Below are 21,152 nucleotides of genomic sequence, written 5' to 3'. Positions count from 1 at the left end.
CCTGAAGACCATGGGTGCTGGTGTCAATGGAAAGATCTTCAATGGAAAACCCATTCTTTTTCTCCATTAGCATGACCCACTGCCTATGCCATGTCACAGCCTAAGTGTACAAATGCACCAAAGCAAAACACATCTTTTCTGGAGGAAAATCTCTAGGAAGTCCTAGTTCTGTTCCACTTTCAAATGAAGAAAGAAGACAAAGCATTTGAATTACTACATTATCTTTATTTGTAGAGCATATGTTTGTTGCTTTCAAAGCTCAGGACAGGTAAATTGATTTTGTTTTCTTCCATTTTAAGAACATGTGTACCATCAGAGAAGCACATAGAGAAATAAGCCACTTCCAAGCAGAAGGACTGTCCAGATCAGTAGTTCTCTCTGAGTTTCTCACAGATGTTAAAGCCCAAAATGGATGGAATTCCTGCACTGGCACAGCCGTTGGAATTAGTCAGTGCTAAAACAAAAACAAAAAATGAAAATATTTTCAGTGACGAGATTCCTGTGTCCACCAAGGAAGAGTCTGTTAAACATATAAACACAATTCCTAGTCATTGTTCAAGTCTCCTGCTGGTCTCACTGAACACTGTAGAAAATTTTTATGGTGTAACACAAAGAAAGGAATTTAAGCCATTTTTATGGCTTTAAATCATCTTTGGGCTCCTCATTTCCAGTCACAGTATTCAGCAGGTATCACTGTGGGACCACCATACATGCCATTGGATACAACTGAGTCCTCTGTGACACTAGACAAACCACTTTGGAACAGCTGTACTAGATATTCAGATGCCAAATGATGGCAAAACATGCTTTAATAGATTTTCCAAAGCATTCTGGAACCTTACTCTTTCAATTTTGCCAGGCAGTTTACTCCCCCTCTCCAAAATGGGACAATATGTCCCTGCCTCTCAAAGTTGCCATATGAGCTTAGTTTTAAAGGAAAAAAAATGTTTTCTTTTTCCTACTTACGTTCACTCCTTGTAAGCTTGTAGAGAGGTAGACCCTTGCAGAGTTGCTCAATGGGTTTACCATAGCGAAGCCACTCTCTGATGCTCCCAAACATGGCATCACCGGGTTGAAACTGTACCCACATAACTCGTGGAGAATAAATTTTCCTCATAGTCTAAGGAGAAAATAGTAGATGTCATTAGTAGCCTAACTTTGGTTTCACGTGTCTGAGGTACCTTTTGAGAAAAATCCCTAAATCTAATATCTTTGTCTCATACAAAGCTTTAGCTAAGGAATACATTTTTAAAATATTTTTTCCAACCTGTTCAGAAACAAATTTCACTAGATACTATTTCTATCAATACAGTTAAGCTGAGTTGTATTGATACTTAATAAATTGTTAATTGACTGCATAGTCAAGCAGTTTCCAAATACATTAATCCTCCCAGTCCATAAGGGTGCCATAAGAAGTGCAATAGCAAATGTGCTACTGTTGGACTGTCATAAGATGTGCCAGAAAAATTACAGTTCAGTCAAAGTAAATTGATTTCTGAATTCTGTTCTGCAAATGAAACTATTTCAAATGATGTCAAACCCAAAACATTGACATGTTCTGTGTGATATTTCCTTGAAGTTCTAGTTTGTCAGATCTGTTCCATCATGGCTAACCACTAGTAGGCATTCCTAAGAACAGCAGGTCTTCTTAGAGCCCTGTAGCTTGCACACAGTAGACTTTTTTTTGTATACAGAATGAATTTTTCTACAAAATTACCTGTCTCTCAAAAGCCTGGCGTCCAATCTCTTGCAGCTCGGGGATGGAAGCTCCATCAATTTTCATGATGAAACAAGCATGTCGTGCAAACAGCCTTGTTGCAATGTATCCCTGTGATAAAAAATAAAATAAAATAAAATAAAATAAAATAAATAAAATAAAATAAAAAGTAATTCACTAAAAATGGCTACCACTAATGTTTGTTGATTCTTTCTCCTCTATAGGGCCATCTAGAAGAAACATAAGGTGGTTACAATGACTACTGTAGAATGACTTCTTTGTATTTTCACCTATGGGGAATAAAAGAGAATTCAATGTCTGTCTGTAAGAGTTGAGTGCTCTTTTCCCATGGATTCCTGCTCCATTTGCATTATACAAGTGATGGCAGCCATTTCTTGACTCTCTTGCACTGAGGTCAGTGACAGCCTTCTCACTTTCACAAATGACCACCATGTCATCACAAGTCTCATAAAAATGCATCATCATATGTGTGAAAAAGAAATTACGTAAGAGGAGAAGAGAGGGGACTCTTCAACGAAACTGCATTTCAGGTCAATTCACAATGAAAGCACCAATACAACTTATCTGAATTTACAAACATCTTCATAGAGATTGTTAGATTCTAGGTAGATTCTTAGATTTACTTACGTGCTGGTAGTCAAAAATGGTGTCAGAGGAGTACATGCCAGATCGGACATGGACATCAGCATAGTTCTTCTTGTTGTCAATGGTCATAGACCCAGTGACATACTCATTGTTAGGTCCCGGCAGGAGATAACTCTTTGGCAAAAAGCATAAAACCATTGTTCATCTGGTTTGCACTTTTAAAGACACAGCATAAACCAAGAATATATGCCAATAATAATGATTGCTTCATATAAATGTGAAACCCTCTAACTCTCTAGGAATCTCAGGAGGCACTTGAGGTGAGGACTAATTGTGGTAGTGGTTGAGTCATGGTGAGAGGGGAGGGGACAGACCCATGCCACAGCCCAAGGAGAATTATGTTATATTTATTATTATATTCATACTACATTGTTGTACATGGCAGCAGAGAAGGCTGCAAGAGTCTTTCAACTTCAGGCTGAGCCAAGGGGACCTATGTTGCCTATATTTCTTGCTACTATACAGCTGTGCAGAACTGCCTCTTTGTCTTTTTGCCTCTTGTCATCTTTGATTAAAGCTACTTATTCTGTGCTTGGCAGTAGGCATTATTTTAGTTTCTTCCATTCTTCCTATTATATTCCTCCCTTCCCATCAATCTAATGCATTTTAAAGAACATGCACCAGTAGGCTTGCCAGTTTACTTACCTCCAATGCAGAAGTTTGAGTCCAGAAGACTCCCAGCAAAATGAAAATTGCAGCCTGTAACAAGAGGAATGAGCATTTCGCTCAACAGAAACACTGGGCAGTGCCATATCAATGAACAAGGCGAGACAAAAAATTCAGCTCATAAACTGAGGTGAGCAGCTATGCTGTCACTTTGAAATACTACCCTCTCCAAACGTGTGCTAGTTGAAAGCACAGTTCTGCATTGTAATATTACTGATATTAGCTTTTTTTGCTTCTAATAGTCAAAATGCAGAACAACAGTGGCATTACTCACATTTTTCAAAGTCACATGGCAGGTTACTTCTTAATTTGTCTCCACAATTGGAATTATTTAATCATTACTAAATCCCTGTTTTGAACTGTGATCAGATTCTACATCCTCCACTGAAATAATGTTCTTACTGACTTCGGGGAGATTTCCCAATGAACAACCAAAAAAAAACCCCAAATACATAGATCCTGTTAGTCCCAGTACTGCACCACTACTCAGAACATCTTCTTTTCTATATTTTAATTTTAAAATGAACATACTATAATATAAATTGAATAAAAATGTGTATACTTACAAATGCCTTCATTTTTCTTTCAACAAGAGGCTGTGGAGGATAGGAACTCAAGAAAACTCCAGAGACCTTCAACTTTTATATCATCCAGTAGGTGTGGGTAACACTTGACAGAATTGTTCACTGACCACAACAAGTCCATATCTACATGCCAGAGTATCTGGTATCTGAAATTTTGGGCTGGCATAGATAACCAGATCTTGATATGTTAAAAGCAGTCAATACATCAGCTTTTGTGTGATTAATCACTCCCCAAATAGCTAGTGTTTACTGGTTTAAGCTTTAGTGGAATTTCCACTCCTTCTATTTCATTTTTTTTTAATATTTAACAGGATATTTTCTAGAACAAAAGGACATCAGGAACAACTCTGCTATTCATTCATACAATATGCATTTTGTCTTCTGAAAAACAACTCCTAAAAGCCTGATAGTCTTCAGAGAAATCCTAGAAAAAAATTCCAGCACCACTCATGCTTACGTGTCAGCTACTGAACAGACCAGCTTTTCTGCCATTTCTTCCATCTAGTATGTGCATGATCTTTTCTAACAAAAAGTAATGCTAATTTTTGATCAGACACCATGATATCTATCAGATGCATTGAAAATAGTGACATTGTTGGAAGTAACAATTTTGCTGCACAGGCACAATCTGGTTTACTGATTTTCTCCTCAATGCAAAAAGGAGTCACATGAGACTTCAGAGAATGTGTTCACATATGGCCACAAGAGAAGCAGAATGGAGATTCCTCCTTTAAAACTACAACTGTATGTTATATCAAAAGTCAATGACCATGGGACACCTCCATGAGTATTCTTCTGTGATTATGACCTTGGCTGGCCTCCTCATTTCATAGAATCATGGCATCATTAAGGTTGGAAGACCATCTAGTCCAACTGTCAAGTCCTGCCTGTGACTGCTCTACACCATGTCACTCAGTATCACATCTAATCTTTTCTTGAACACCTCCAAGGATGGTGAATCCACCTTCCTGGGCAATCTGTTCCAGTGCCCGACCACTCTTTCTGAGAGGAAACTTTTCCCAATATGCAACCTGAACCTTCCCCTGGCACAACTAAAGGTCATTGCCTCCTGTCCTATAACTCCACATCATTCAGTGCACACACCTCTACCAATCACACATAACTCAAATGTTGTAATTGAGTCCTATTCCCTTCTCACAAAATGAGAATCCAGACCGAAAGCCAACAAATTGCTGTCATCTTAGTTACAGAATCACAGAATAGTTGAGATTGGAAAGGACCTTTGCAGGCCATCTGCTCTTATCCACTTGCTTCAGCAGGGTCACCAGAGCTGGTTTCCAGGACCACATCCAGTTGGCTTTGAAGATCTCCAATGAGGAGACTCCAGCACACATCTCTGGGTAGCCTATGCCAGCTCTCTGTGATCCACACAGCACATAGGTGCTTTCCGATACTTAGATGAAACCTCTTGTTTTCCAGGTTGTGCCATTTGTCTCTTGTCTTGGCACTGAGCACCACTGGAAGGAGCCTCAGTCTGTCTTCTTTGTATCCTCCATTTAAGTATTTACATAATTTGTTGAAATGTCTGTTAAGCCTTAAAGTTTCTCAGCTAAACACTGACAGCTATTTCATAGAAGAGGTACTCCAGGCCCTTCAGCATCTTTGTGGCCCTACACTGGAATCCCTTCAGTACATCCAGGTCTCTCCTGTACTGTGAAGCCTAGAACTGGACCCAGTATCCCAGGCCCACCTTCACTTGGATTGAACAGGGGAAAAAGACTACCTCCTTTAAATTGTTGGCAATACTTTGACTGATGCACCCAGGAATGCTGCTAGCCTTCTTAGTGGCAAGGCCACATGGCTAGCTCATGGTCAACTTGGTGTCCACTAGGATTCCCAAGGCTTTTTCTCCAGACCTGCTTCCCACCTGGAGGACTTAAGGGCTGCTAAATTCCTTCACAACAGGTGTAGAATGTTGTATTTCCCTTTGGTGAACTTCATGAAGTTCCCATTAGACCATTTCTCCAACTTGTCCAGGTCCCTTTGACAACAGAATAAACTTCCAGTGAATCTGCCACTTTCTCAGTTCTGCATCTGCAAACTTCCTGAGGGTACACTCTACCCATCATTCAGAAGAAAAGGTGAAAGAGGTCATCCAGGCCTACAAGTAAAACTCAATATAAAAGTAAATCGCATGCATTTGCTTTACACCACGCAACTCTACATGGACAGTGTTATCTCCAGTGTAACAAATCTGTGCTGCTAAGCAATATATCAGAACATAAATACAAACACACATGAAGTTGTGACAAGAATGGTTAGATTAGTTTAAATTAGATTAGATTGATGTTGCCCTCCTGTTGAAAGCTGGCCCTGCCCCTTCTTTTCAAATGGTTGTTTGCAAGATTACAACCTTTCACAGCAGGATTCATGAACAAGCCCAAATGAAAACCTTTAATAGGTTTAAAACTAATGTTAAATTAAATTTCCAGTATTCATTATGTCTTTATATATTAATTTCTTTCGAGAAACTGCCATGGCATTGAAGCATGAGCTTCTGCTTTCCTAAGCCACATGAGAGTAGATTAATCAGCAGTATTTAGTGAAGGAGACATACAACAGTGGCTGTGTTCTCATTATTTCCACCATATGTGGAATCCTTTCAGATTGAATTTTGCTGATCCTCTCAGGTGAGGCCAAAAATAAAAGGTTACTTTCTAAAAAGCATTTGACTAATTCATCTTATTGCAAGAGAGAACACACTTCTATTTGGCTCGTGCCAGTAACTTGAAATCCATAAATGTCCCAGTAATGTATCTGAAATTATCATAGAATCATAGAATCATTACGGTTGGAAAAGACCTCTAAGATCATTTACTCCAACCATCCACCTACCACCAATACTGGCCACTAAACCACGTCCCTCAGTGCCACATCTCCACCTTGTTCTTCAGCGCCTCCGGGGATGGTGACTCCAGCACCTCCCTGGGCAGACTGTGCCATTGCCTACCTACTCTTTTGAAGAAGCTTTTCCTAATATCCAACCTGAACCTCCCCTGGAGCAACTTGAGGCCATTGTCTTGCATTCTCTTGCAGAACTCTTCCCCAACCCCAAAATTTTACAATGGTATCCACTCTCAATGCAGTCTTGTTTCAGATAATTTTGATCTAAATGAAGACTTTCAAACTTTTCCCCACATGCATGGTTGTGATTGCTAGATGATCTTAGAAGTCTTTTCTGACCTTAATGATTCTATGATTCTTAATGATTCTACACAGTCAGCTGTTACGATTGCAGTCAGATCGGTCCTATCAGCACAGAGAAGCTTATTCAGAAAAAGGAATGTATTCCTACAGCACAGAAATGTATATTGTTGCAAAAAAACTTATTTCTCAGCTCATTTCATAAGGCCAAGTATTTTAAAATACATTCTAATTTACCTCAGTAAGATATTCTTAAGTTAGCCTTAGTCTATGTGATGAAAATTACATGAGGAATTTGATACACTATTTGACACCACCATCCAGTAAAAATCATTTAAACAAGCAAACCTTGACTATCGTATGAAAAGAATACTTGTATAACTTCAGTTCACGTCTGATAACCAAACAGGAATTTCAACATACAAGGGAGAGAAATTTAATCAAGTTAATGTGGGAATAATGCTATCAAAACAAACTTTCTTGGTGACTAATGCTTTTATTCACGTTCTTTTGATAAATATTTGCTTTATCAGGGAGTGAGTAGGTAGTGGGAGGAAAGTAAAGAATGAAGCAACGCCTCAAAGAGCAACAAAGTTTTCTGTGCGTGTGTTTGCATTCAGCTGGGCACACCAAACATGGGATCAAAATCCATGTTGTCTATGGATGGGGCAAGCAGAATTTGTCAAATTCAGCAGTTAAAAAAACAAGCTTATAGGGTTAATCCACCAAAAATTTCTGTAGTTTTTATTCTTTCTATACTATAAGGTATGAAAAAAAACCCCTACACATGAAAGCATAAGTCTAGGGTTAAACATTCCTCTGCCTTGGGAGTTTGCTGCACAGTGGTACAAGAACTTATTACAGAAGCAGAGAATGCTTTGATCAGAGCTTTAAAATCAGGCAAAGAGATATACAAAACTTGTGTTGGAAAAAGAACAAGATCTCATACTGTAATTGCATCCCCTCCCTGCCCTTATTCCTGGATTCTAATACTGTAGTTAGTTCCATCAGTGATTCTTAATGTGAAATGCTCTAATTGTGTGTTTGCCACGCAAAGTACTTCAGTAATTGAAAGTTGATGGAAGATTTGGAGATTCAGGCTTCCAAGTGTGATGCATCATGATAATGGCCAAATTGGCCATGATTGTTAGAACAAATGGACCAAACCATTTGTTCCAGCTCATTAGTAATGACACCATGGGGACAAGCATTACAGAGTTCAGCTTCTCAATGCGTTTCTTGGGAACAAGTCAAAAATTAAATTTCCAGAGACTGTGAGAGGATTTCACGACATTCAAAATAAACTCCTGTATAGTTTGGATCTTTGAGTCTAAGAACATGCAGGTCTCCATCCTGCATCCGCAGATCAACTAGAAGAAGGAAATCCTTGTGCTTAGTAATGTATTTCATTGTATTTCAATGTACTTTCATTCAACGTACTGCACACCTCATGCAAATTGCAAAGTGGGTGCAAAATTGAGGGAAAAGCAGTTCTTTCACCCACAGTGCTGCAGTCCAACAAGACATCCATTACTAATAAAATGGAGCCGTCACTGTTACAAATGAGAATTAGGCCTCATCTTCTTAATTACAGTCAGATTTCCTGACCTTTTCAATTACTCTCATTCAGCAACTGACAGCATTGGATAATTTGTTTCAGAGACATTAGTTCTTATCAGAATTCCCACTGTGCCATTCCAGAAATGCAAAGGAAACTGAGTGTGCCAACCCACACCAACTACTGCAAGGTGCAGGACTGATGTACTGATAGAGCTGCTGTTAAAGAAGAAATGCTTTTCAAGTATTTAAATGAGTACCTCTTAAACTGCTTCTTCTTTAATGGGCAGAGCTAAGAAACAAATCCAAATTATTCTGGAGTATGTAGGGATGATGACCTTGTAGATGACCTTTAAACGTCCATTCCAACTCAAATTATTCTATTCTAAGTATCTCTGTACATTACACAGCAGTGGAGATCATTCTTGGGAAAGAAGAATCGGACTTCTTCATGGGCCAACGAAAATATTATGCAAACATTTTGAAAGTTTTTGCAGCAAACAAGGCTAATATATTTTTCCTATGGCTCCATATGTAATTACCAAATTCAGATGAACATAAGAAATCAACTTTCTACATAACAATTGATATAAATGCCTGTTGTTATTGCTCCTGCCTTACTCATCTTTTACAATACAAAAGTACAGGGTCCCTATACAAAAGTATAGGGTCCCTTTCTTGAATAAACTTTTGTTTTGTAATCAGTATTTTTGTAAATAGTAATTAGTACTTTTGTGCAGAGCTGAACATGCAGAGGCCAGGTCTCAAGGATAGAAAGCAGATCCTAAGGACAAAACAGCACTAAAGGATTCAGGACAGAAGGCAAGCAAAAGGACTCAATAACTTCCATTATATAGATCGAGGTCTGTCATTCCTGGGGACATGAATTAACACTTTTTACATCAACAGAGATGGTAATATTGCTATTTTTAAAATGTAATAAGCTATGAATAAAAAAATTAGGCTGAGTTCTTCATCACACAAAGAACAACTACAGATTTTATTAGGCATCCATTTTCTGGTTCTGATTTTTTTTCTTCTTTTAGAAGTTACTGTTGAATTCTTTCATCTTACCATTACAAGATTTCTTTAATCTTTCAATATGTAATGAGTTCGATTAGGTTTGTATCAAAGCCTACTCTTATCAGACTGCTTCCACAGGAAACTCGTCATGATTCTGTGAACAGAGGACACCTGCCAAGAAGGTAAACCCATTTTACTTTGGGATATTACTCTATAAGAAGTAAGAGTACACATCAATTACCAGCAGAACCTGCCTCATCTACCATCAAAATGAAGTTCGCTGTAAGTACATATATCACTTTCTCATAAAACTGCTAATGTTGGAGAGTTTTTAAATTATTTTGAGTCTTTCTTGGCACCTATAGGACTATCACTGAATTATGTAGGGTTTACAGAGCAAAAAGGCCAAATGGGTTGCAACTTCGTGGGTGAAATTTCATTTTTGGCAGTGACCTCATTCCATAAGCTTAGCCAAACAAGTGCTCTGTTTCAAGGGTGAGATGCACACGTAAAATCTAGGAAGGGCAATACTGTCTCACTCACAAGTCAATGGTCTTCCTGAGCTATCTGAAGTTAATTTACAGCTGTCTGTCAAGAGCATAAGAGAAGAACCGTGAGATGTGGGGGACTCAAGTGCATGCATGAGAGAAGGGCAGCGGTATTCATAGCGGTCTGAAACTGCTGCAGGATAATTTCCCAAATGTTAAATACTCTGAGTCACACTTGGATCTAACTATTAAAAATTCGCCTTTGAAGTCAGCGAAATTTTTGATGGGTTCAGTATTTGAGGATTTGTCTCCAAGAGAACAATTGTCCACAATGGTTATTGTTACAGAAGTATTTAGTATTGAATCTTACATAAAAATATACCAGCAGGACTTTTGACCCTAAGGAAATCTGAACGTGAAGCATATGATCATCGCAACAACATAATTTAAGAGAGGGGTAGTAATGTGCTTTTGTACAGAAATACACTGCCTACCCTCTTCAGCTTTGTATTTGGATGCATGAGATCTGTTATGAGGACTTTCAAGTCCCATTTCTGCTGTGTTCCAAGGACATAGCTGTGCTGCATGCTCATATTCCAACCCTTTGCAATGGTAGACATGGATGCTTGCTCTGAAAATCAAGAAGCTCATTGAAAAGTTCACTCTTAAAAAGAAATACTTCAGTCCAGCTTTTCCCAAGAGAGCACAGAATCGGGGCTGGAAATATTTTTAAAAAAACAGTGTTTAGATGAGCTTTTTTACCTGCACAAAATACAATTCTAAGGTTAAGAGCAATTTATATGAATTGATTATTTGATGTAACTGCATGTACTCATCAGATAAACTCCAGAAAAATGCTGAGCATGAAGCTAAGCAAGAAGTAAAGCTTATTTTAAGACAGAAAATAACTTGACGCAAGATGAGCGTATGTTATTGTTCATTTCAGATTGTGCTTGCTCTCTTTGGAGTTCTCCTGGCTCCAAACCTTGCTGAGGAGGTAAGTATAGTGCAAAGATGCACCACTGCCATAAGAACTAACGGGTTTTAGTTGTGACAACTGAAAAATATATTTGTGAAAATGAAGCTGTGTTCTGAAATCGGACATTTAGCATGAAACTACCTTTTTTTACACTGGAGAACACATATAGGTGGTAGATGTATCAGGAGAAAATATCAATTGCTTGATATAAAATCAGCAACAAATTCTGACTTTCAGATTAGCATAAATAATGTTAAGTATTTGTGAACATAGTATGGTAGCAGTGAATACAGTGAAATATGGTAAGTTGTTGCAAATTCCTCTGGTGAAAAGGAAGAGCAATAAGGAACTATTTCATTTTTCCTACTTTTTTTTTTCTTCCAAATTGCACTCTCAATATCAAGTCTAGCTTTTAACTTTAAAGGAAATCACCCAGTGTTTAAATGTTTTATACTCAACTTTTCCACCTGGTCTGATACTCTATAAAGGGGGAGAGGGAGGAAGAGTTGGAGCAGTTATGTTAAAGCCTGCCTGCCTTCACAGAGAGGATGCCAGTAGATATACATGGAAAACAGGTCTTACTGAAGTCTGAATGTAAAGTTTGATGCAGAAGTACTATAGCCTTTGCAGTGCCGAGGCTGGAATTTATCTCCTTTTTATTCTGGCCTTTCAGAGTAATTATTTTCCAAAGTATGGTTACCAGAACAAGAACATGAAACACCTCTGGGAATCTCCTAACCTAAATCCTCACTATCTCTAATTTGTTTCCAAAACCAGAACCACAGGAGGGCTGAGGGTGAAGGTCCAAACCTTCCATCCCGTAATGAAGGTCCACCTCGTCCATCCCTTGGTGAAAATCCACACCTTCCACTCCCTGGCGAAGGTCCACCCCATGCTGAAGGTCCACACGAGCCAGCCCGTAATGAAGGTCCACGCCATGCACGCCTTGGCGAAAATCCACACTATCTAATCCACCATGGAAATCGACACCGTCCACCTCGAGTTGGAATTCCACCCCACTCACGCCCTCATTTGGTCAACCGTGGGTTTGCCATCAGATCTATGTACCCTAATAACTGGAAAACTGTCTGGGATGCCAAGACTGTAAGTGGCTGCCCCTATGGCTCAAGCAACGTTTTGGCTTCTACCAGAAAGGGTCACAGTGCAAGCTGATAATGAGTAGACACTGCTGTTACTTGGTTGGTCTCCTCTTGATTAAGGTGTAGGATGGTTGATGTAAGAGCAAGCAGTCCAAGACAATCTGTGGGGACAACCAACCAAGTAACCAAGCTGCACATTTGTTCAGTGAGTTCAGCAAAGACCATGTAAAGCTGCAAACCTGCTTCTTCTCACACTGCTGCAAAATCCAAATCGGTGCTTAGATTAGCACTGGAAAAAAAATGTTTTTAAGAAGCACCTAAGCTTCAGCAAGATCATGAGGCTTTAGAGACGGTGCTTTAAAAATCCTCTTATTTAAATATTCTATAATTTCTGATGTCCTGAATTTCATATGGCCTAGATAATATAACACCACATACACGTGGCATTACCAGTCAAGGCAATTTATTTTACTTGTGTCAAAGTCAATCATTAGCCACCATCATTTTCCTAGGCAATATAATTGACAAACATTTTCCTTCCCTATGATTAATTGTACTATATAAAGCCTTTGAAGTGCGGGTTTTTTTGTTGTTGTTGTTGTTGTTTTTGTTGCCATTTGTTTTTGTTTTTGTCTTTGTTGTTTTTTAATAGTCTTTCTTTTAAATGTTTATTTTAATAGGGTTTCATCGCAACCAAGGTACTGGGAAAAAACACCTGCATCATTAGCAAAGCTGACACAGGATTTAATGGATTTGAGGTATGCTGGTGAATGAAAGTGCTGAGAAAGTTAACCAGCTGGGAATTATCAGTCTTGGGGAATGGCACTGTGGGGAGAGCGGACAATTGAATTTTATGATCTTAGAGGTCCTATCCAACCTTTATGATTCTATGATTCTATGAGCATGGTAGGGATGGGTGGATGGTTGGACTAGATGATCTTGGAGGACTTCTTCAGCCTCAATGGCTCTATGACTATTATTCTCTATCAACGTAAATGAGAAAAGTTTCCTAAAGTGAAGTTTCTCAGCAGGGTTGAGTTGCTCTAAATACCTCAAAAGCTGCATCAAGTTAAATAAATAGAAGTTGAAAAAACTCTTCTGTATTATGAAAACTCTAATTCTATTTTATTTTCCTAAATGCTGTATTCTGGTGTTATGTCTTTGACACTAGGGAGCCACCTTCCCTGAGTTCCTTCCACCCATAGAGCATCGTTACGTGATCTCAAACGACAGACTGCTGAACCTGTACCCATATGGAGCACGCATTCAAAGACTGTGCAGAGGAGTTCCCACTTACTTTGCTTTCCCATCTCCTGGTGAGTATAATGGTAGCTAGCATTTTGCATACCAAAATAAGCACTAATAAGACTTTTGTCTAAGACAATTGCACCAGCAGTGGCTTGTAGCATACATCTACAACTCAGTTTTTAAATTGGGATTTTGCTGAGTTCAGCATTTCTGGTGGTAGAACATAATGATAGAAAAATGTCACCTACATTGTTCCTCTGCTTCCTCAATTCAAATTTAATTGGCTTTTTTCTTTTCTTGTAGGGTCAAACTTCTCAGAGGATGAACCCTCATGTATCAGAAATACGTTCAGAAATATGAGAATCGTTTACTGCAATTTCTCCTGGTGAAATTTTGAAGAAAATACACAGATCTGTGTACCCATGAAGAAGCCTTTTTTCCTTGATGATCTGATCTTGATCACAGTGTCAATCATGTATCTGTCTTCTCCTTTGCTCTTTGTGGAGCATATTTTCTTTCAGTAAAATGCATCATCAGCCTCCATTAGTCTGTGTTTTTACTGACCCTTTTAAAAAGCAGAAGCAGCACGAAAGCTAAGTTGCTAAACTGTAATTCCTAAAAATTCCAATTTTGGCATTTAAATCTGATCTTGTAGTATTTCCCAAAGAGATTTGACAGTAAGAATTTCCATTACTGCTAAAATAAAGTGGTGTTACACACTACATAACCATATCAGAAAGAATTAAGTCCATATGTATAAAAACAAGCATATTTGTGAATTATTTCAATTTCAACTTATTGCTAAAATGCTGTTATACCATGTTTTATTAAAAAAAAAAAGCACTGCAGTGCATTACAGCCAAATACAAATGCAGAAATCAAGCTTTCAGTAACAGAATCATGAAATGAAATGCAGTTTGTGATTGAATATAGCTATTATTTCCCACTGTTTCACCAATATTTAACACAGGAAATAAAAAACCCCACACCCTAATCAAACAAAAGTGCTGATGGACATTTTAGAGTTGAGTTGTAGTTAGGCCAAAACTAAAGCAAAATGGCTGGAATTCTTTTCTTCCACGGATCTGAAAGGATTAATCCAGTGATTGGGGTTGGCTGGAGGACTCTTTTGTCTGATGCTCTTTTCCTGGAGTTTTAACCTACGAGATGCTTTATTTTTCATAGAAGTTGATGATTACTTTAAGTCAAAGATAAAGCAGCCTTTTTGCTCAGCAAAATGTAAAATGAAATCAAAACCAAAGCTTGTTTGCCTGTATCCCAAGTTTTTAGAACCTCCAAACAAAAGTAACCGCGTGGCTGCAGTATTTAAACAAAGCTCCTGACTGACTTGCCGGTGGTTTCTTCTCCTTGTCCAGCTTTACCCTTCACTTTCCCTGAGACAAAACAGACACTCTACTTATCCAATTGCTTGTCACTGGGAAATGTCTTTCAAGGGGCCTTCTAGTCTAGTCCCTGTGACAGATGATGCACCCAACAAGGGGCAGTGCTGCTCCAATACTGCCTCCAGTTAAGGTCAAAATTTCAAACAGAAGGCAGAAAACATGAGCAGCAAGATCCAGCTTCTGCCTAAGCCACTTAAACTACACGGACATAGGTTCCAATTAGTGCATTATCACACACTGCAACGTGAGACTGCAAGAGTATCGGTCCCAAGATGAGCCCCTGAGGGGACACCACTTGTCACCACCCCCACTTGGGCACAGGTCAATTGACCACAGCCCTCACTGGCTGTGATTGTCCAACCAACTCTTTATCCACCTAGCAGTCTACCCTTCAAATCCATATTTCTGCAATTTAGAGATAAGAATGTGATGTGGACTATGTCAGAGGCCTTGTACAAGTCCAGGTAGATGACACAGTTGCCTTCCCTTTGTCCATCAACACCATTGCTCCACCATAGAAGGACACCAGGTGGGTCAGGCAACAAATCAGTTCTCCCTCCTCATTTACCAGAGGGGCTACACTATCCCTTGCCTGTCTCTTCTGACCAGTGTATCTACAGAACTCCGTCTTTTTGTTTTTCACATCCCTTCACAAGTTCAACTCCATCTGTGCCTTGGTTTTCCTGATCCCAACTCTGTAGCTCTGTTTTTCTCCCATCACACAGCAGGCATAATACGAAGATTCAGTTGATCTTATGTCTTTTTTCAAATGGGGAAAAGTTTCAAAATCATGACTTGAGTAGAATTTAAAAAGCCATCAAATAATCTATTAAACAGAATAGAATCCAGGACCCTGGTAGAACCTAATTTGCAAGAGTGCATAAAAAAGCCCCTTAGGATGTGCAGACTTGCCTCAGTTGTGCAAGAATTTGATCTAATATTGCTCCTGCATCACAGGTTAGAGGTGATTGAGACAGAAAAGAAAAGAAATTCCCTCAGTTTTTGAAAAATGTGCTGAATTGCAGTTGGACAATCTCAGACTCTTCTGGTTTGCACTGATTGCACACAAAATCGAACCGAGCAACTTGAGGGGAAAACCAATTATTAAAAAAAGTCCCTGAGAGAATCTTCATCTCTTCACAATCAATTTTTACTTCACTATGGAAGATAAGCCATGGCAAGGCAAAAAAAGCTGTTGCTGATGGCTACAATCATAAAGACAGCCATAGACATTCGCATATGTTGTAATTCAGCTGAAATTTTACTGAAAAGCAATTTTTGGTGCCAATGTTGCATTTAGGTTGTACATTCTGGTGGAGCTGTGGTTCTACGGTAAAGTCCAGTATGTTTTGGAGGGTGCAAAGGCCCTAACCTATGTGTATTTTCCCTAATGCAAGGATATTTTATTACGACCTTAGATTATCTCTGGTCTCCCTTCTGATGTAAATTTTCAAAATTAGACAGCAAATATGTCAGAAAGTTATCGCAAAACACATTTCCTTTTTCACTGCAAATGGATACTTATCTGATAATTCTGTCAGACTGATAGGTCAGAATTTGCATAAGTATAACCCCTCCATTCATGAAACAGTTATGGCAGGAAATAATGTCCAATGACACAAAGACTTGGATACAAATTACTAGATAATTTTCTTTCCATACTTAATCATTCTGTGCCTGATCCTGAGACCAGCGTATATAAGCTGGATAGTTTGCCCCATTCGTTCCATCTGCACTTGCATCCGCTCTGCAGTCAAGATGAAATTCACTGTGAGTATGCAAGCTACTTTCTTATTCTATACCAAAACTCAAAGCTATTGCCTTTTACTTCTTATATACTACAACTCAAAGCTATTGCCTTTATACCTTGGAAATGCCTTTGCTCATTTATAGTGAAAAGTTACTCTCTGGGGACATTTCGCTCCTCCATTTCAGACTGTATGAGCCTAAATAGATGAAGGGTAAGGATCTTTGTAAAAGCTGATTTATGCACTATTCAGTCTCACAAGAGATCTCCAAGATCAGCGCCCATTTTTGCCAATGGGCTTTTTGTGATCTGGAGCACCATGCTATGGATCAAACCACTTTCTTGTGATGTGTGTGCAGAGGAAATTTTAATTCTCTCTCCTCACTCTTGTAAAATATCTATGTATATTGTATCAATGCTGTACTGATCTCTGCAGCAAATTCAGATCCTGCTCCTAGAAATGCAGATTGCCAGTATGAGTTATTCTAGCATAAAGCAAGGATGAGTCACTTCAGGTGACCATTGTAAAACCAGTATGGAAGCAACAGGTATCCAAGCAGGACATCTCCACATCAGATTAGGAAAAAGGATTCTCATGACAAGATCTGCCAGCCAGACTTGCAATTACATTTTTATGCTTTCAATGTTCCTTTCAGATTGTTGCTACCGTCCTTCTTGGACTTGTGCTGACTCCGGCTCTTTCACAATTCCAAGTGAGTACAGTGACCAAGTTATACATTGCTGCTCTTCTTCTACATTCCCTACTTCCTGAACTTTCCTCCTCTCTTCAGAGGAAAAAAATCTAAATGTTTTTCATGCACGAAGTCCTGAAACCACAAGAGAACCACTGTAAAATTATCTATTGTAAATTATTCATTAATATACTAAAATTATTCTTAGAGCTACTACAGAATGCTATGGCCTTACTCTTTCATCATTTTGACAGTACAGTGGCCACTGAAGGCGCTCCTTATGAGCCAGCATTTGTTATATCATAGCACTGATTTATCTAATTATTTTCTGATTTTCAGTTATCTCTGGGGAGATAACTGGCTATCAGTTGGAAGTCTAAAAATGTTATTTTTGTTTTCCAGTTTCAGAATGTGAAAGTAAATGGGGGACAATACCCTAGGACAATCACCGTCAATGTTGGCTTTGGCCTCCAAACACTGACCATCAGTCCAAACTCCCTTGTGGCAATTATTCAGTCAGATTCGGCTGAGAATGCATGGACAACTGTTTGGAACTACGGAACTGTAAGTGGCAAGGAGCATGCTTTTTCAGAATATTTACAAAGAGCCTAGCTCCTATAATACCCAGGGAGGTGGTGGAGTCATCATCCCTGGAGGTATTCAAGAACTGTGGAGAGGTGGCACTCGGGGACATGGCTTAGTGGCCATGGTGGGGGTGAAGCAACGGTGGGATATGGTGATCTTAGAGGTTTTTTTCAACCTTGATGATTCTATGAGTGGGCATGGTGGTGATGGGTTGATGGTTGGATTAAATGTCTGAGAGATCTCTTCCAACTTTAATGACTCTAAGATTCTATGAAAGCTGACCAAAATAAAGAATTATTCTTATCAAGTCAAAGTTTGGGGGTAGAAACACTCTATGTTCGTTACTTTGTTTTTTAATACAGATCTCTATGATTTAAAAGCTGAATTATTGCATTCCAACTTTTTTTTTTACAGGGCTACATTGCAACCAAACTTGGACAAGAGGGAGTCTGCTATATTTCCACAATGAACAGAGTCCTGATGCCTGCTCTTAACTCAATTGCTGTCTATGCTGAAGAGTCTAACGTAAGATAAAAAGGGGCAGTTACTTTTCAGACTTTCCCAAAACAACAAACAACTAATGACTATAATAGCATGAGTGTTCAGCTTATTAGCCTTTTATAGATACAGACTCCATTTAAACTCTGAGGACTAAGTCATGAGAGAACATGGATTGGTGGACGGTTGGACTAGGTGACCTTCATTGTCTTTTCCAACCTCAATGATTCTGTAATTCTATGGGCATGGTGGTGATGGATTGATAGTTGAACTAGATTATCTTAGTGATCTTTTCCAACCTTAAGGATTCTACAACTCCTTAATTCTTTGAACATCACATATTCATCTCAGCCTCCACATTACTGGTATGATTTAGAACAGGAGTCATGTGGCTGTAGCTGAGTTATCTATACAAACCAGCACAAAGTCTAGGTTGTGAGAGAAAATACAGGTATCCAGAAATGGTGTCCAATGGACAAATCACTTAACAAGGAAAATATGCTTGAAATTCAATGAAAACAAAGCACTCTGGAACAGTGAAGAGAATTTATCCCATTAAAACATAATTCTTAAGATCATAAGAACTGCTTTCAAATTATTTTAATGTAGATACATTTGCCAACTTTCCTATTGCTCCCCTTGGTTCCAGTTTTAGAAAATGGAATTGATTTCTTCTCTTTCCACTCTTCCAGTTACGTCCCAGGTACCTCTATGGTGAGAGATTTATAAGTGACTGAGGAAATCCTTCTGTATAATTTTAGTAGAACAGCAAGCAGTCTCACTGTTTCAGAAATAGGAATGTGCATAAAATTAAATGGATCAAGGCACCAAATTATGTCATTTGATGTTTAGAATGTGAAAGGCGAAAGCGTGCTCTCGAGCTCCATCAGGTACGTCGTCTCCAGAAGACAAGTTGGTGACCTCATGCCTTATGGAAACGATATCTTCGCTCTCTGCAGTGGACTCCCAACCTTCCTTGCTTTCGAAGAGTCACAGCAGGAGGGTGGTAAGTTTTATCATATGAATTATAAGCTAAACAGGTGATTTTGTTTCCTTTGGCAATGTACTATTTCTCTTGTTACCACTGAAGGTAGACATAAGTCTAAAACTTCAGGCCTTGAATGGAGGGCTCAGGATTGGAAGAATGTTTTGTTACTATTCTCCAGTTCAGAGACTGCTGACAGTTTATAGGACTGTTTGATAACAACAAAGCCTGATAGGGCCTATTAAATATACATACATACCTGTATAATACACAATAATATATACTAACGATATAGGGTATAATAGTGTCCCTTAGTACTAAAAAAGTAAAGATTATTAAGTAGCGTCAGTTTGCATTCCTTTGTTTGAGTCAAATATGCAGCTGACAACAAAAGAATCACAGACAAATTATTTCTTATTATTCCTTATTAAATTTCAATCATAGACAAATTATTTCTATAGCAATGATTATAACAAAACATTGCTTAGTCAGAGGTAAAGTGCAAGCCATTGCTATGCAGACAAGTATAAATCGTTAGCTGTCTTCCTGTTGGTGCCATAATAAGGGTTTGATGACTTGCACTAACATCTAGGGAATTAACTCATGGTATTTTTTTTCTTTCTTTTAGTAAACCAGATTTTCTACAACCAAAACGCATGCTACAGACTTGATGTCCTGAATCTTGTGGGCATTGACTACTGCCGTGCTGGCAAAGTTTGAGCACCATGCCTTTCTTGAAGCTAGTATCGACGCCCAATATCTGAACAAAGCCATCCCTGATGCTATTCTTCCCTGACATCATGTCTTTTGAGAGTTTTGTTCTTCATGATTCAGATGTTGTAAGAGATCAGTTGGTGATAGTATCTTCCAAATAAACACTTTTAGCATGAATAAACTGTGTCTGTTTTCTCATTGCTACACTTTTTATGATCAACAAAAGCTTCAAAAAATAAAGAAATCCAATTTATAGAACGGTTTGGGTTGGAAGGGCAGGAGCCTTCAACACCACTAATCTGTAGCTTCCCATGACCTCCTTTTTCCTCTTTGAAAAAAAGATGTTACCTCAACATTTGTTGAAATTCCCAGCATTGCTGAGACCTGGGCTGATTACTAAAATTTCACAAGCAAAATATTTATCTACTGAACTTAATATTCCCCTTCAGTGAGAGGTTACATCCACATGCAAAAAGTTAGCGGTTCCTGATAGACAAGCAGTGGAAAAAACTCTGACCACCAGAAGAAAAACATAATCCAGGGCTACACATTGCAGCAGAGACAAATAAGTTTAAAGCAGAATAAAGTCAAATAAGATCACCCTACTGTCTTGCTTTTGATTTACTTGAAAATTTAGAGCAATCCAAGGAAGAAAAAAGCACTTGGCCACTGGGTGTCAGCCTTGAATTATATGTTATAGAGCAATTGAGTCAGTAAGATTCCAGTTCAACTATCCACCCAGCACCAATATTGCCCACTAAACCATGTCCTTAAGAGGACACACAGAGTAAGAAAAAGCACACCCCTCATTACCCAGAGGGGTCTCTTGTCCTATGCCACATCAGACTGTTCAGCTCAGTTTTGTTAGTTGTGTTAAGACAAGTGTCTTATTCCTGTGCAATGATGATGTATTTATGATTACAATATCAATGGCAGCAATTCATTAAGTCTCACTTATCCATGCATGCTGCTCTAACACCTTCCTCAACCATCAGGAAAGTAGAGGAATGCTTTGAGATCTTGACAGAAATCATTACCCACTGTATAAGCTGGACATTTGTAAGCCAAAGGGAACTGAACCCAGCCCACCTTCCCTAAAACCACAATGAATGAGTGCTCAGAAAACCCACCCAGTGATGATACAGGTGGATGACACTTCAGCAGCACCCCTATTACCACTGGAGGAACCAGCTTCCATGCTGCTTAAGAATAGATAAGAAAAGAAGAAAACCAGCTGAAGTCATTCCCTTCATTACTTAGTTACCCAAATGCTAATCACACACTAAGAACATCAGTTGTAGCTTAATTAACCATTGAGCTGCTGTGTGCAGCTGA

At 38.8% G+C, this 21,152-nt stretch overlaps 3 protein-coding genes across 3 annotated transcripts; 2 read left to right on the top strand and 1 right to left on the bottom strand.

Annotated features, from left to right (window-relative positions):
- Positions 1-202: 202 nt before the first annotated feature.
- Positions 203-3,722, bottom strand: GKN2 (gastrokine 2). Its single transcript, XM_052701972.1, has 6 exons — positions 3,616-3,722; positions 3,029-3,082; positions 2,366-2,497; positions 1,718-1,828; positions 967-1,120; positions 203-454 (listed from the first exon to the last, which is right to left on the bottom strand). The coding sequence occupies exons 1-6, from the start codon at positions 3,625-3,627 to the stop codon at positions 366-368; spliced, it is 552 nt and encodes a 183-aa protein (XP_052557932.1). The 5' UTR covers positions 3,628-3,722; the 3' UTR covers positions 203-365.
- A 5,869-nt stretch (positions 3,723-9,591) lies between these two features.
- On the top strand, positions 9,592-13,736 carry LOC128090041 (uncharacterized). The gene is made up of 6 exons (XM_052701988.1): positions 9,592-9,660; positions 10,813-10,863; positions 11,623-11,949; positions 12,626-12,703; positions 13,117-13,261; positions 13,497-13,736. The coding sequence occupies exons 1-6, from the start codon at positions 9,649-9,651 to the stop codon at positions 13,580-13,582; spliced, it is 699 nt and encodes a 232-aa protein (XP_052557948.1). The 5' UTR covers positions 9,592-9,648; the 3' UTR covers positions 13,583-13,736.
- Positions 13,737-16,278: 2,542 nt separating this feature from the next.
- On the top strand, positions 16,279-19,907 carry GKN1 (gastrokine 1). Its single transcript, XM_052702014.1, has 6 exons — positions 16,279-16,366; positions 17,000-17,056; positions 17,438-17,599; positions 18,035-18,145; positions 18,971-19,124; positions 19,732-19,907. Exons 1-6 carry the CDS (start codon positions 16,355-16,357, stop codon positions 19,821-19,823), a joined length of 588 nt encoding a protein of 195 aa, XP_052557974.1. The 5' UTR covers positions 16,279-16,354; the 3' UTR covers positions 19,824-19,907.
- The last annotated feature ends 1,245 nt before the right edge of the window (positions 19,908-21,152 follow it).

The sequence above is a fragment of the Tympanuchus pallidicinctus genome, unplaced genomic scaffold (genome assembly GCF_026119805.1).
Source record: "Tympanuchus pallidicinctus isolate F22 unplaced genomic scaffold, pur_lepc_1.0 scaffold42, whole genome shotgun sequence".
NCBI classification, from domain to species: Eukaryota; Metazoa; Chordata; class Aves; order Galliformes; family Phasianidae; genus Tympanuchus; species Tympanuchus pallidicinctus.
Note: the sequence above shows the minus strand (reverse complement) of the source record. Positions and strands in the feature narration are given on the sequence as shown.

Coding starts and splice junctions, on each gene's coding strand:
- GKN2 (XM_052701972.1), bottom strand. Junction 1,829..2,365: donor CCATTTTTGACTACCAGCAC/GTAAGTAAATCT, acceptor TTTTTATCACAG/GGATACATTGCAACAAGGCT. Junction 1,121..1,717: donor GCCAGGCTTTTGAGAGACAG/GTAATTTTGTAG, acceptor TTTTCTCCTTAG/ACTATGAGGAAAATTTATTC.
- LOC128090041 (XM_052701988.1), top strand. Junction 11,950..12,625: donor CTGTCTGGGATGCCAAGACT/GTAAGTGGCTGC, acceptor TTATTTTAATAG/GGTTTCATCGCAACCAAGGT. Junction 13,262..13,496: donor CTTTGCTTTCCCATCTCCTG/GTGAGTATAATG, acceptor CTTTTCTTGTAG/GGTCAAACTTCTCAGAGGAT.
- GKN1 (XM_052702014.1), top strand. Junction 17,057..17,437: donor CGGCTCTTTCACAATTCCAA/GTGAGTACAGTG, acceptor TTTGTTTTCCAG/TTTCAGAATGTGAAAGTAAA. Junction 17,600..18,034: donor CTGTTTGGAACTACGGAACT/GTAAGTGGCAAG, acceptor TTTTTTTTACAG/GGCTACATTGCAACCAAACT.